The sequence below is a fragment of the Malus domestica genome, chromosome 11 (assembly GCF_042453785.1).
Source record: "Malus domestica chromosome 11, GDT2T_hap1".
NCBI lineage: Eukaryota > Viridiplantae > Streptophyta > Magnoliopsida > Rosales > Rosaceae > Malus > Malus domestica.
In genome coordinates this window covers 37183037-37197673 of record NC_091671.1, presented here as the reverse complement: position 1 = coordinate 37197673, position 14637 = coordinate 37183037, and the positions used below count along the sequence as shown (strand labels likewise).

Here is a 14637-nt window from a genome sequence, read left to right as displayed (position 1 = left end):
TAGGATTATTTTATTGTTTGAATTTGGGCTTAGCCCGTTAGTATTAGGGTTTCATTTTCTTGCTTATTAGGGCTAGGTTAGTTCTCTATATATATGATGCTTTGTAGCTCGTAGAATTATCAAGTCATTCACAATATAGTCTCTTAGCGTTTTGTAGCCATTTCGGCATTCTCAGTTAGTTTAATAATATTCTTATTATTTTGTTAGTCTTGTTCATTCTGCACTCTGATATCAATTGTTTTGATTAGTTAGGTTGTGCATTAATTTTATCTTTTGGTCATTTGAACTGGTTGTGTCATGTTTTGTAGAATCAATTTAATCAATGCTTGGAAGAAAGGGAAGAGCATGAGCAAGATGAGGATTATCAAAATGAGGTGCTTACTAGAGTTATAGGACTTGATGCACATGGACGTGTTCGCATGTATGGAATAGATATAACTCCATCTCAAGTTCAAGATCTTTCGACGTTAATGAGGACACCATATAAGATGAGGTAGAAAGAGAATATAAGACTGGGATAGATGATCTTAAGGCTAAGCATGAATCTAAAATTGAAGATCTCCGATCCAAGTATAGTGAAGTCAATTTGAAACTCCATCTCATGATGACTCATATTGGTTTCCATGTTAACACATCACCAAGCGAAAGTGGAAATGTATATACATTTGAATGTGATTTTGTTCTCTTTTCAATTTATTAGAATAAATTAGTGTGAAATTTTGAGCAATTTTGATTTCTATTCGTCGTTTTGGTATTAAATATAGGCTCTAAATACATCAAGCCATCAGCAAGAAACATATGGGAGTAATGAGCAGCAACCTCAATTAGACCCAGAAGCATAGAAACAATTGCTTTCATAAAAGGTTTGAAGAAAACATTATACTAAAGATTAAACTTTTAATTGAAACATGTTATTGATGGTTGTGTAATTCTTATTTTTCAGGTTTGCATGGAAATTGTGATGAAGAGTCTGGATCATAATTAAACTCTTGAACTATGTTGGAGCATATTTGAAATAAAAAAAAATGTTCATAACTTTTGGGACTAGATTATTTATATTTGACTCTAGTAGGATTATGTATTGGGATATGCGGATGGTGTATTTTCAATGTTATTAGGAATTCTAAAGCACAATTCTTTGATTCATATATTATTTTACTTTTGAACTTAGGATGATTGCGAATAAGATTATAAATTGCAACCCAATCTTTCACTGAACAAATATCATTTCTAGCCATTTTGTATTTTCAGCAAAAAAATTGCACGGATAAAAGCATTTATGACGTGTCAAACATGTCCCAAATACTTTGTTTAATTCCACCATCAAAGCAGTTGCGACACGATCACAAGCGTTGCATGACCGTAGTTAAAATGCTTAAACGACGCTTTCATGAGTTTACAAGACGAGTTTTTAGCGTCGTATTTAACAAGTTTTTTTTGTATCATTTTATACTTGAAATGAAAAGGACGCGTTAACCCTCCTCCTCCCAATCTTCTTATAAATTATGGCTCCCGACTCTATACGTATTGTTTTATTGATCATAACAATACTGACCTAGCACTTAGTATTATGGTCTAGTGGTATTTCTATGCCCTTGTAATTGAGAGGTCTTAGGTTCGAATCTCGTGGATGGCGAATTTGATACCAAATTAGGTTGCCCATTATGTGGTTTAGCCGATCTCCCCCTTCCCCTTAGTGTAAAATGTATCGTTGTGCTAAAAAAAATATTGACCTAAAGACACAAATAAAAGAGTAGTATTAAAGGGTGGGAGTGTACGCTAAGCACACAGTGGTATGGATCGACCAAATACTTAACGAAATACCTCATAAAAAAAAACTAGAAAACAATTTTGAGGATACACACTATTATTGGATAGATAGAGCTATGCGTATGCTGCTACTTAATTAATTGTGCCCTAGTAAACTAATTTTCTAATTTCTCCCCCTGAGTGAGTTGATATACATAAGACACTCTATTGTGTAATATGAGCTTCAAATTGTAATAGTTGTGTGTTTGCATAAACCCTGGATCGGTTGATGTTTGTAACCAATGCTTGTCTTTGACATATATTTGATGGGCAAGAAACTTTCCCATTGAGTGTGTTTAGTTCTATTTCGTCAGCCCTACTGTGTGCATATAGAATACGTCGACGTTGGTTGTAGTAATATGTCGACGTTGGTTGTAGTTTTGTGCATGAATGTGTACGGATGTCCGTACATATACGACCATGACGATCATCACTACGCCAACCTCCAAGAATTTGACAATCTGCTTCCTCGAGTGGATGAGAGAGAGAGAGAGAGAGAGAGAGAGAGAGAGAGAGGGGCAATATACATTGGTAATTTGTGAGGTGTGTAGAGGTTGAAACAGAAACAGCAATGCATGAAAACAACGTATTGGTCCAGGAAAGTCATGTTGCAACTTACTATATACTAGTTGTGGATACTATGACTTTGGCGGCCGGCCAACTAGATGACGATCAAGATGAATTAAGATTTGAATTGGTGACCTTATTCTTCCGGCAACTTCAATACACAAATTAATCACCTATGACTTGATATACAGGGCAAGTTGATTACTACGTACTCAGCTACATATATTATAAAAAGGAAGAAAAAATTTGAGCAATGATCCTGAACTTTGGTTCAATTAGAGCCTTAGTCATTGAACTTAAAATATGTGAGTATTGTTCTTGAACTTGTTATAATGTGGAGCAATTGTCTTTTTAGCAAACTCCGTTAAAACTTCCATCCAAATTAAAGGGTTTAAAAAGGGAAAAAAAAATGGATAGAAATTCTAATAGAGTTAGCTAAAAGGACCATTGCTCTACGTTATTACAAGTTCAGGGACCAACGCTAACGAGTTTTTAGTTCAACAATCAAAGCTTAAATTGAGCTAAAGTTGAGAATCCATTGCTCCAATTATCTCAAAAGCAAACAATATTGTGTGTGAGAAAAAAAAAAATCTCCTCTTGGTCCATAATTAATTTCAAATTGGATAAGCTGGAATTTATTATTCTCTATGGTTAAATGACCGAAAGAGGCATAGTATCTGAAAGAATTACGAATACGGCCACTGACGCGTGCGCCATCAGTAACACTAAGAGCACTTCCAGCCATGTCAATTGGCTGGGGGACAGGCGAGAACAAAAGGCCTGAGGGCCTGTCAACTGGGTCCAGCCACAAGGGGCCGAGCTCGTGGAGAAGGCCCGAGCAGGGGGCCTGTCAATTTGTGACAGCCCCGGAGCCCGAGCTCCAAGCCCATTTTTTAATTTTTTCAGTCAGGCGCGTGCACCCCACTCGCGCGTGGGGGCGCGTCGCCCGACAACTTTTCAGAAAAACAGGCAGCTTTACAGCTTTTCACAGTTACTGTTGGGAAGCCACGTGGCTTCCCACGGTCTGTTCGATCTCAACGGCTCCTTCATTTGGACCGTTGGATCTCAACGGTAAAAAAAATAAAAAAAATCTGATTTAATATCAACCGTTCGATCTGAGATCAACGATCGATATTAATATGCTTTATAAATAAAGAAAAAATAGTTTTAAAATTAAGAAAAGTTGCCGTTGTGACACGTGGCACAATCTGGAGTGTTGGAATTCAAAATTTTTAAATCCAACGGAAGAGATTAATTATTTGAATAAAAATTAAAAAAAACTAATATTTTATTGCCTATTGTCTGGGGGAGGGCTCCAAGGGTGGAGATGCAAATGACAATTACTGTTCATTAATGACAGTTACTATTCATTTAAGGCAGTTACTGTTCAAAATGGTGGATTCAACAGTGGATTGTCAGGGGAAAGCTCCATGGAGTTAATCTAACAGTATTGGACGGACAAATTTAAAAATATAAAAAAAAAGTCCGTTGTGGTGGATAAATCGAACAAATCAAAATTATCAATTAAATCAAAAAACGACGACGACGACGACGACGATCATCTCTCTCTCTATCTCTTCCTTTTCTTTGAATTCCCTTCCGCTTCTCTCCGATCCGACGCCGCCACCGCCGCCCTACGGGATCTCTCGTTCCCAAAGAGAGCCTAGGGTTTCCAATTTCAAATTTCGAGCAATCCCGGGGGGTTTGGAAATTGGATTTTTCCAAAGTTTCTAGGGTTTCCTTTCAATTCGTGTTGAAATTTCTGAATTTGGGGTTGATTTTGTGATTGCTGGATCTGTGGAAATTGGGGAATTGAGGGGAGGGTGTGGATTTGGATAAGAGAGGAGGTTGGTGGTGTATGTGTTTGTGCTAGAACGGACTTTGGGCTCGTCGTTCGGACTGGGGCAAATGTGGATAGTTTAATTTTCTTCTTCTTGTTCTTCCTGGTGCAAAGATTTTGTATTTATAGCTTTATCAGTCGTCGTTTTCTTTTGGAGTTCGAATTTTGTTCGATTACTAGAAGAGCAAGAAGAAGATGATGCGTCCTGGTCACCAAAACAAGGTATCTTTCGTTATCTCTCTGTATTTTTTTTTTTTGGAGTTTTTGAAGAACTGGGTTGTGGTTATCATCATCGATTTGGTTGCTTAGAGAATGTTTTCCAGAATTTGGAAGATATCATTCAAAATTTAATGGGTTTATGATTTTCTTTAACATTTTTCTATGGGTTATGTAAAATTTTCATCATATTATACATATTTATAAGGTTAGTCATAAACCCAATTTGGTTTTTGGGTGGCATTGTTTTTCCAGTTTCCAGTTTCTTGGGTGAACTGTTCAATTGCTTTTTCTCTTGTGTTGTTTTGTTGATGCTACTGTTTTTGTAGTAATTATTACTTTTGGTACTATATATCTTGTTTTGGTCACTCCAATAAGCAGAATGGTTTAATTACTGAATGTGTTTTGAATATTCTTTTTTATATGGTGTTGGTACGGATTATGTTTTATTTTTTTGTTTTCTGTTTCTTTGTGGTGGAATTGCACTCAAAGCAAGGAATCTAGTCCCTTTTACAACTGTTAGATACTCCACCATAGCATACTGTTTTACTTTGCTCCCTTGTCTTCTGGCACCTGATTCTATTCTCCTGTTCTATTACTTTCTTCGAGGGCCATTTGAGTTTGTAGTTATTGCAATGTATATCTCGGTTCCTATGTAAACAAAAAGGGTCTCTTGGTAACTCTTTAACAGAACTTCAACAAACTGAGATATGTTAAGGAAACCTTGACCTTAGGAAGAAGCATTTGTTATGAAATCATTGGTGCTTTGTGACCGATCTTAAGCTGTTTCTTTCAGTTCATAAAAATTTGCTGGATTTTTTCTGCTTACCACCTAGTCGATCATAAAACTTATGTTATGACATTGTATTTTGTTGTAAAAAAGGAAGTTGCAATTTGTTGATTTTTGAAATTTATATATGCACGCTCATGTTTTTCTAAATCTATTTTTGCTATTTTCAGGAGCTGAAAGAGATGGACTTTTTCACCGAATATGGTGAAGCTAATAGATATAAGATTCTTGAAGTCATAGGGAAAGGAAGTTATGGGGTTGTTTGTGCAGCTATTGACACACATACTGGGGAGAAAGTTGCGATAAAGAAAATACATAGTATCTTTGAGCACATCTCCGATGCTATTAGGATCTTGCGTGAAGTTAAGTTGCTTAGACTTTTAAGACATCCTGATATTGTCGAAATTAAGCGCATAATGTTGCCACCTTCAAAGAGGGAGTTCAAAGATATTTATGTTGTTTTTGAGCTCATGGAGTCTGATCTTCACCAAGTTATCAAGGCTAATGATGACTTGACCCGCGAACACCAGCAATTCTTTCTTTACCAGATGCTACGTGCTTTGAAATATATGCATACAGGTGACTCTCCTATTTTTCTCATTTATGCTCATTGTTCTTTATTTGTTTTTTTCCATACATTGTTAAATTTCATAAACAATGCGTTTAAGTGCTGAATGTATCCATAGTTGTATTAATTCTTGAATGGTAGGTGTATTCTATTTTTAGTTTTTTGTTGTTTATGGAAAACCAAGGGTGAATTTCATGATAAGTATAAGTGTTTTTGGTTGCAGCCAATGTGTATCATAGAGATCTTAAGCCAAAAAATATACTGGCAAATGCAAATTGCAAGCTTAAAGTTTGTGATTTCGGACTAGCAAGAGTTGCCTTTAATGATACTCCAACAACAATATTTTGGACAGTAAGTAATTTTCAAGCTTATAATTTCCTTCAAAAGAATTTTATACGTTTCAAACCTGCTTATCAAATAATGTCATCTATGTTGCTTCTTTTGATGCATTTATAGGACTACGTGGCAACACGGTGGTATAGAGCTCCAGAACTATGTGGGTCATTCTTTTCCAAGGTATGGATTTTCTACCATCAATGACATATATTCAGATTTCAGAGCCAATGGCAATATAGTTAAATCATTCTCCATTTTCTTTCGACTGTAAAACTGGTTCTGTTATGATGTTGTATGGTTTGTTATTGACTTTTCTCTTAGGACAGTCTCCTGTGGAATTTCTACTTGTTTTAAATTTACTTGGTTTGACGTAGGTGAAATCATGCTTTTATTTCTGTCTGGAATGTCTTCTGAGTGCTTTATAGTAAGCAGTAATACTAGATTATAATAATTCTTGTTCAGGGAGGACTATTGAATTCTCCTGGAAGTTGTATCTGTCATTCAGGTAATTGTGTCAGGTTATGTCCGTTTCTCTGGAGTGATTTAAGTGCTTCATGAGCTTTCAAATTCTGGTTCCATGATCTGATTTTTGCTTGCATCTTGTTTGCAGTACACTCCTGCAATTGATATATGGAGTATTGGCTGCATCTTTGCGGAGGTATTGACAGGGAAGCCATTGTTTCCTGGTAAAAGTGTCATTCATCAATTAGATTTGATCACTGATCTCCTTGGAACACCTCCGCTAGAGACCATCTCTGGAGTACGTGCCTTTTATTCCCCTCTCTCTCTCTCACAAGCACACATGCATGTGTATTGCTGTTTTTCCCTAGTTACTAATGCCATGGCTATTTTCGCATTCAGGTTAGAAATGAGAAGGCAAGGAAATACTTGATGGAAATGCGGAGAAGACCTCCCGTGCCATTTACACAAAAATTTCCCAAGGCAGATCCTCTAGCACTCCGCCTATTACAAAGGCTATTGGCTTTTGACCCAAAGGACAGACCAACTGCCGAGCAGGTTTGTGTTATGTCTTATTGAGTGTGTTCACCACATGAATGTTTCCTCAACATGCGTTTAGCACAGTTGGGACTAAAACCTCTTTCTGTTTGTTTTATATAGGCACTAGCTGATCCTTACTTCAAGGGCCTAGCCAAAGTTGAGAGAGAACACTCTTGTCAGCCTATTTCAAAGATGGAATTTGAATTTGAAAGGCGAAGGGTCATAAAAGAGGACATAAGAGAACTAATTTACCGGGAAATACTAGAATACCATCCTCAGCTACTTAAGGACTACATGAATGGAACTGAAGGCACAAGTTTTATGTATCCAAGGTTGAGAGTTTACTTCTTAGCAATCCTATAATCCTATTACATTTTTTCTTGTTATATAGAATTTTCTGTTTCCATATATTTATAACATTTATTCAATGCAGTGCTATAGGCCAATTCAGAAAGCAGTTTGCTTATCTTGAGGAAAATGGTGGGAAAACTGGATCGGTTGTTCCTCCAGAGAGGAAGCATGTCTCCCTTCCACGGTATGTTATTTTCAAGTTCCTTTCATTGTAGGTCAATATTAGTCTTATGCTTTCATCAGTAAATATTTTGATTTTGAGAATTTTTCTTTGATTATTTATGTTTTTGTGAATGTGCGCATCTAATCATATTCCTTGTCTTCAGATCCACCGTTCACTCGAGTACAATCCCCCCTAATGCACAGCCAAATTTGCTATCATATGAGAACCGGCAGACAGAGGAGGCTTCCAGCAGTTTTAGAGTAACAGACGCTTCTGGAAATGCACCAAAGGTTTCACGGCCGCCGCCGAGGGTGCCAACAGGTAATCCACTGCCTTCTTGTCAAGCATTAGCTATGGGATGTGATAATACCTAGCTATTCTTATTTTAAGGTATGCAATTTCAAATTCAAAGTGGCAGAATTTATTACGATGTACTGATGATTTGTGATGAGGCAAAGTTGGTTTTGGAACCAATAATCCCTCTTTGTGTTCCCCAACACTTATTGTTATGGCACTGACTATGTCTAATAGTTAGTTTTGTCCGTTTTGTTTTTGCTTTTGCTCTAGTAGTATTACATTGGTGCATCTTTTCGTTTTGTTTTTGCTTTACCAGTGTTAATTATATTTCCTTCCCCTACAGCAAAACCTGGGCGAGTTGTTGGACCAGTTCTTCCATATGAGAATGGCAGAAATGTGAAGGAAACCTATGATCCAAGGACATTCTCTAGAAACGCAGTTCCTCCTCAGTCTGTCACTCCACACTGCTTCAGAACTCATACTGCCAATCAAGACAAGGCTGGAGCGGAGATGCGGAGGGATGAATCACATGCTAAACTGCAACCCCAGCCCGAACAGCGCAACTTAGCAGGAAAACCTTCACCGGGCATGGCCATTGAAGTCAACATGAACCCATACTACCCACCACCCACCAAAGTAGATCAATTAAACTCGATAGATTCCAAATTACTGCAGGCGCAATCTCAGTTTGGTCCTGTAGGTGCTGCAGCCGTAGCTGTAGCTGCTCACCGGAACGCTGGAGCTGTTCAGTATGGATTGTCTTAAGTGGTTTTAATGTGGGGATTCAAGAGGCGTGAGAGTCTTTAGATTTGAGGAGGGTGGAGTGGTTGTGTAATCCCAATTCTTTCCTTTCCAATTGTGCCTTCTGTAATTATGTGTATGCACTGTTGGATAATAGTAATTAATAATAAAGCTTTGTTTTCTAATCTTGTATATATATTGACTAATGATAAGGCAAATGATACTTGTAGAATAACTGAAATCATGCTATTGCCCAAACTATCCAAGCTTGAGGGCGTCGATGAGAGCTCTTAGGAGTCATCAGCTTGTTATTCCCGGCATACCTTTGATTCGTTGAGCGAGAGCCCTTCCACACGGGAGTCCTAGATCACTGTGGCCGACTTTCTTCTCTGTTCAACAAGTAGGTCTCACAGTCAGGCAAACTTATACAGTTACGCGAGGAAAGAGGCCCCTTTTCCCTTCACTCGATGTAAATTGTGCGCTTCACTAATATATGGCCCAAGTAAAAGGCTTTCATGTCAAAAGTGTTTTCAAAACCTTTGGGCCGTTCACTGTTCATTCCTGTTAAGGTTAAATATCCAACAGCAGAAACATGAGTGAGAGGCTGGGCCTTCAACAGGCCAACTGTTTAATTTTAGTCCAAACAAGGTGGTCAAGATGAAAACGTCAGACCAATCGAGTTTTTGGTTTTCAGAAACTACAAAGGCTTGTCCAAAACCTTCATTGTCTCCTGGTTGTCGCCAAAACTTTTTCTTTTCTTCCATGGGTAGGTTGAAGAACTCTTTTGAGTTTCTGTCTTCATTTTCTCCAACAAGGAAGAGCTCACACAGTGGTTTACCGACTGCATCATACATAGGTATGATGCCTTCACGATTGCTTTCTAATTGCGGTTAAAATTATTTAAGAACGCAGCGAAAATCATACGAAATAGCAAATTTGAAATACGTAGGCAAAGTGTTAAGTATAGTAGCCAACATGAATAGGGAAAAAAAAACTTGAATTAGAGTAATAATACACTTACTACCATTTTTTATACCACATTTGTATCATCTTTTTAATAGAGATAGAACCTACCAATACATATGGGTCATATCTTATAGAAAGATGGTACAAATGTGGTACGAATAACAATTTTGTTGAATTTATGTTGTAGCTCACTTTTATAGCCAAAGCTTTTAATCTCCGTGAAGAACTTACTTACAAATGGGACATCACTGTGGCAGCATCACAACTCAATTAAGTATTGTCGTGCAATTACTTGATTACATATTGTTGACCCTAAAAGCTACTTAGCCTACATGACGCGCAGGCCGAGCTTGGTCGACGAGTAAAATGAACGTGGTTGTGGTGTCGAATGCGCTGCTGACTTTTGTATCTGAGTGATCACGGCTGAGGAAGGGACTCATCTCGGCCTCTAGGTTCTAGAGTCTGAAGACAAGGCTGCTAGTAACTTCAAAGTTCAAATAAGGTTCGACTTTCAATATGCTGAACACTGAATAATTTAGTAAACACCTTACTTTGCCGAGAAGTCTAATGAGGGACCTTTTTCGATAAGAAGACCGAAGACTCCTTACTGACAGAGACTTGGATAGACAACCAACCGAACTCAAAGCAAGGCTATTACTCCAAACTAAAGGTGCTCTTTCATCGCCTGATTCTACAACACTAGGTTAATTCAAACTAAAGATGTTGCCGGTTGTCTATTCCTCAGTTATCTATTCCTGGAAGGAAAAATTGGAGGAGAGAGGGAGGGGTAGGATGAGCAAAGCAATAGGTAAGGCTGCCTGGAATTTGGGTTTTGTTCTGGTGGTGATCGTGTGAATTAAATACTCAGTTATCTATTCCTCTAAAATACATGATGCGTCTGATTTTTTTCCGTTCACAGATGATGGTGCTATCACTCTGTTGGTTGTTTTATGATTGTGCTTTTTTGTTTTAAAATGTGTATGTTGTGTGTGATGTACAAATTAGAGCAGAGGTTTGTACATGCGGTTTTAAATTGAGGGCGAGCCATAATTTTGTTATCAGAAAAAATTTGATTGAGGTTTCATCTGGTTGTGTTACGGTTGCGTAATCTGTGGTTCGCAGCGACTGTGATCATTTCCTGACAAATGTATGGAGCTGTGTTTTTTTTGGTGGGGAATTATGGTTGGTGATGTTAACAATGGATTGAGTCTTTCTGTTTGGTATGATTCTATCGTTGAACAAGCATGGTTTTAAAGTGGATGCAGATGACAATTTTGTTTGCACGAGAAAATGGTTGAGTTAGTGGTTTTTAATCGTTTAATTGTTGTGCCTTTGCTATGATCCATGTTCCAACAGTGTTTGATTGGCGCAAATAGATTTTCATTGTTGTTTCTAAGCTGTTATTTTCGTTGCTGTTCTGTGAGTTAGTGTTAATGGCTTTGCTGTGTTTGCGATTTTCAGGTACTTGGATCGTTGGACAGAGCACTTGGCCCTTTGGCTTTTGAGGTATATTTATTTGCGGTTGTTATGGTGGAATGTGCAATCGTTATGTCTTAAGTTGAGCCTGGTTCTTTAATAAAAACAACCAAATGTATTGACTTTAGCATGTGTTTCTTGTGAGAACAACAAGTTGTGATGTGTTTGTCGTTGTAAACATTATCAGCAACTTTGGTTTTTCATGTGTTTGCATGATAAAAACGGCTAATATATTGAGTTTGAAAATAAGGGTTTGGGGTTCACTGTCTTTCCATGTGTATAATTTTACCCCATTTTTCGTTTCTTTATAATTTCAATTATCTTTCAGCAACCTAATCTCTAAGCTTATTAAATTCATTGACCATGTGATTTTGGATTCAATCCAGAAGTTCCTATTTCTTAGATTGGTGTTGTCTGTTCCTTTTTGGTAGTGAGATTGGTAAATCATTGAATTTTACTAAAGGTATTTGACCTGCGTGTTCTGAACCTTTGAGGTCATTTCGTCTCTAAAATGTCCTCTTGGAGCTCTTATTGTGATCGTTCTTCTATTTCTTTTATTCAAAATGTTTTACATTTCTCATTTAATTTGTGTGCCTTTGCATATTTAACGGGCAATTTAATGGTATTTGGTCCTCGGATTTGTCTGTATTGCTAAAGGATTTAGTTTCATTGGAATTTTCAGAAACTTGGGTGATTAGGTGATTTTGGTTTTGGTTCTCTGATCAGATCTCTAAACATTCGCAGCCCTTTTGGTACCACGAGTTACACAGCTATACACAAGGTTACATGGTGGAACTCAGGTGTTGTAGCTTACAGCCACCAGGGTGATAGGTATATTTCGTTGCTTTAACCATTTTTGAACTTATAGATTTATTATGTTACATTGGTGCATTTGATGAGTGCACCAATTAAGATTTGGAACATTATATATGATGTTCATCTACATAATATATTTGGATATTTGGATATTTTATAATAAAATATAAGTTATTTGTCATAATAAATATAAATTCAACTAATTATACTAATTATGCTGATGTCATATATTTTATTATGTTTCATCGAACATTAAAGATATTCAGGTACACCAAGAAATGCCACTATATTTGATGTCAAGAGAGAGTGGGAGAGGGAGGAGTAAGGATCGCTCGCTGAGGGTTTCGCAGTTGGGAGGCCATGCTGAAGGAGATATAGATAGAGATAGGAGAGGGAGAGGGAGAGAGGGAGAGGGAGACAGAGCGACAGAGAGAGAATGAAAGGGAAGAGTGGGGATCTCAGCACCATTGATGCAGATCCTTGATCTTCTTCGATCCCATCTCCGTGTTCTTCACAGTCTCAGCATCACTCGCCCACTCACTCACTCACTCACTCACTCACTACAGGTACAGCTCTAAAACTCTCGCTCACTCTCTCTCCACTGAAATTTGAAGGTGATTTTCCAACCCTAAATTGATTTATTTCATACCTTGATTTTATCTTAATTGATCTGCATATGTGTAGTATAGATAGTTTTATCTAATGTTGTAGAATCCATGTCCTATTCAGGAATTCTGAGATGGTAAAAGTTACAGGAAAAATTGGAAGGTATATAGAAATTCCAATATGAGTTCTCCTGTCGATTTGAGGTGGATAATACAAACGTTTATGTTTAAGATGATTTGTTTTTGTTTTTTGGGATGCTTATTTTCATCTGGAAACAAGGCTGAGCATCCAAAAGTTTCAATCTTATACCCATTATTCAATATTGGCTCAATAATCATCAATTTTCCTCTGACTTTGTTTATGAATTCTGATATATAATCAAGGACACACAGGCGCACCAATGCCTCCATTTTCCGGCGAAACATCACCACAGAACCACCACCACTCACTCCGTTCTGCTTAGGATACACATGAGAAGGCCTTTTACTGTGCAGTGGCTACTGCCACTGTTCATCAACTTCTCTTACGAGACTCACTGCTCCCAACCTGGGTAAACCACCCTTACACTCCTCCTTTATGTTTTCAATTTGGGACTCAGAATTCAAACTTGTATGTATTTTAGTTTTTCATACTTCTTTCATCCAATCATCATCACCCTTTCTGTTGGCTTTGCCGGCTAAAAGCGGATTCTGCCTTTGACGTCATCTGTTGAAAAATCTGAAATTTGGCAGGTTTGGTTTTACAGTGAGTTGTAGTGTTGTCGAGGCTTTGCCAGCTAAACGCGGATTCTGCCTTTGACGTCATCTGTTGAAAAATCTGAAATTTGGTAGGAGCTGGAATCATTGGAATTCGTTTTTTGTTGAGTTTGATTTTGTGTGAATTCATTTCGATGGATATCTCAAAATCACATTTTTATATTAAAAAATCAATCTTGATACTATTTATTTTACTCTTTATTTTGTCCTTATCGTTAAAACTCAAAGTTTTCAAGCTCTTTATTAGTTTTCCTTAAATCAAAAGGGATTGAATAAACACAACGGATATGTATTTAAAGTCAATCATATAACTTTGTGGACTAGATATTAAACAGATCTTTTTGAAGTAATTAACAAATTTGAGATTAAGTAAGATTGCATCAGGAAGATATTATGAGTTTTGCAGCTCATAAGGAAAAGTATGCGAGTAAAAGCTTTAAGTTTTGTATGACACATTATATTTTTGTATGGTAGTTGGTAGATATATTTTTTTCTATCTGAGATTTCTTATTGTTGTATTTATGTTAAGATTTCTTTTGCTAATTGATATTTTTCTATTTGTACATTCTCTTTTTGGGTGAACACTATTTGTACATTCTTTATATGCAATTTAATCTGTATATTCATGTTTTCATAAATTGATGAAATTTAGATTTTGGTTGAGCAACTTTCTAACAAAATGGAAATAGTCCAAATCGGCGTTTTGCAAGCTAAAGCAGGTAAATTTAAAAAACTCATGCTTGTACAAGCTGTTATATTTTGAACAACTCTATAGGTGTATATAGAGTTGTCAACAACTAATATATATTTTATGTGAATACTTTTCATATTTTATGTAAATAGTTTTTTTTTTTACATAACTACGATTGTGCTAACAACTCATTTAATCTCTTATTCTAACACTATTATACAACTTATAATTCATTTGATATTCCCGCGGCAACGCGCAAGTACTAAAGCTCTAGTGCTCTCTAAAATTTAGCTAAGAGTTCATTAAAGACATTCATTATTATTGGAGATATTGTAATTTATTGTTCATGTGAGTCGATCCTAATTGATGTCTTGTTGATTAATAATAATATTAAACAGGAAAAAATAGACATATTCCTTTTTAATTATAAGGGCCGAAACCACTTGATATTCCCGCGGCAATGCACAGGTACTAAAGGTCTAGTGCTCTCTAAAATTTAGCTAAGAGTTCATTAAAGACATTCATTATTATTGGAGATATTGTAATTTATTGTTCACGTGATTCGATCCTAATTGATATCTTGTTGATTAAGAATAATATTAAACGGGAAAAAATAGACATATTCCTTTTTAATTATTCTTTCTGGAAAA

General features: G+C 36.7%; 1 protein-coding gene across 1 annotated transcript; it reads left to right on the top strand.

Moving 5' to 3' along the window:
• The first annotated feature begins 3852 nt into the window (after positions 1-3852).
• LOC103408048 (mitogen-activated protein kinase 19-like) lies at positions 3853-8862 on the top strand. The gene is made up of 10 exons (XM_008346917.4): positions 3853-4438; positions 5393-5801; positions 6014-6141; positions 6247-6306; positions 6737-6886; positions 6988-7143; positions 7246-7457; positions 7559-7660; positions 7803-7960; positions 8280-8862. Exons 1-10 carry the CDS (start codon positions 4412-4414, stop codon positions 8699-8701), a joined length of 1824 nt encoding a protein of 607 aa, XP_008345139.2. The 5' UTR covers positions 3853-4411; the 3' UTR covers positions 8702-8862.
• Positions 8863-14637: the final 5775 nt, after the last annotated feature.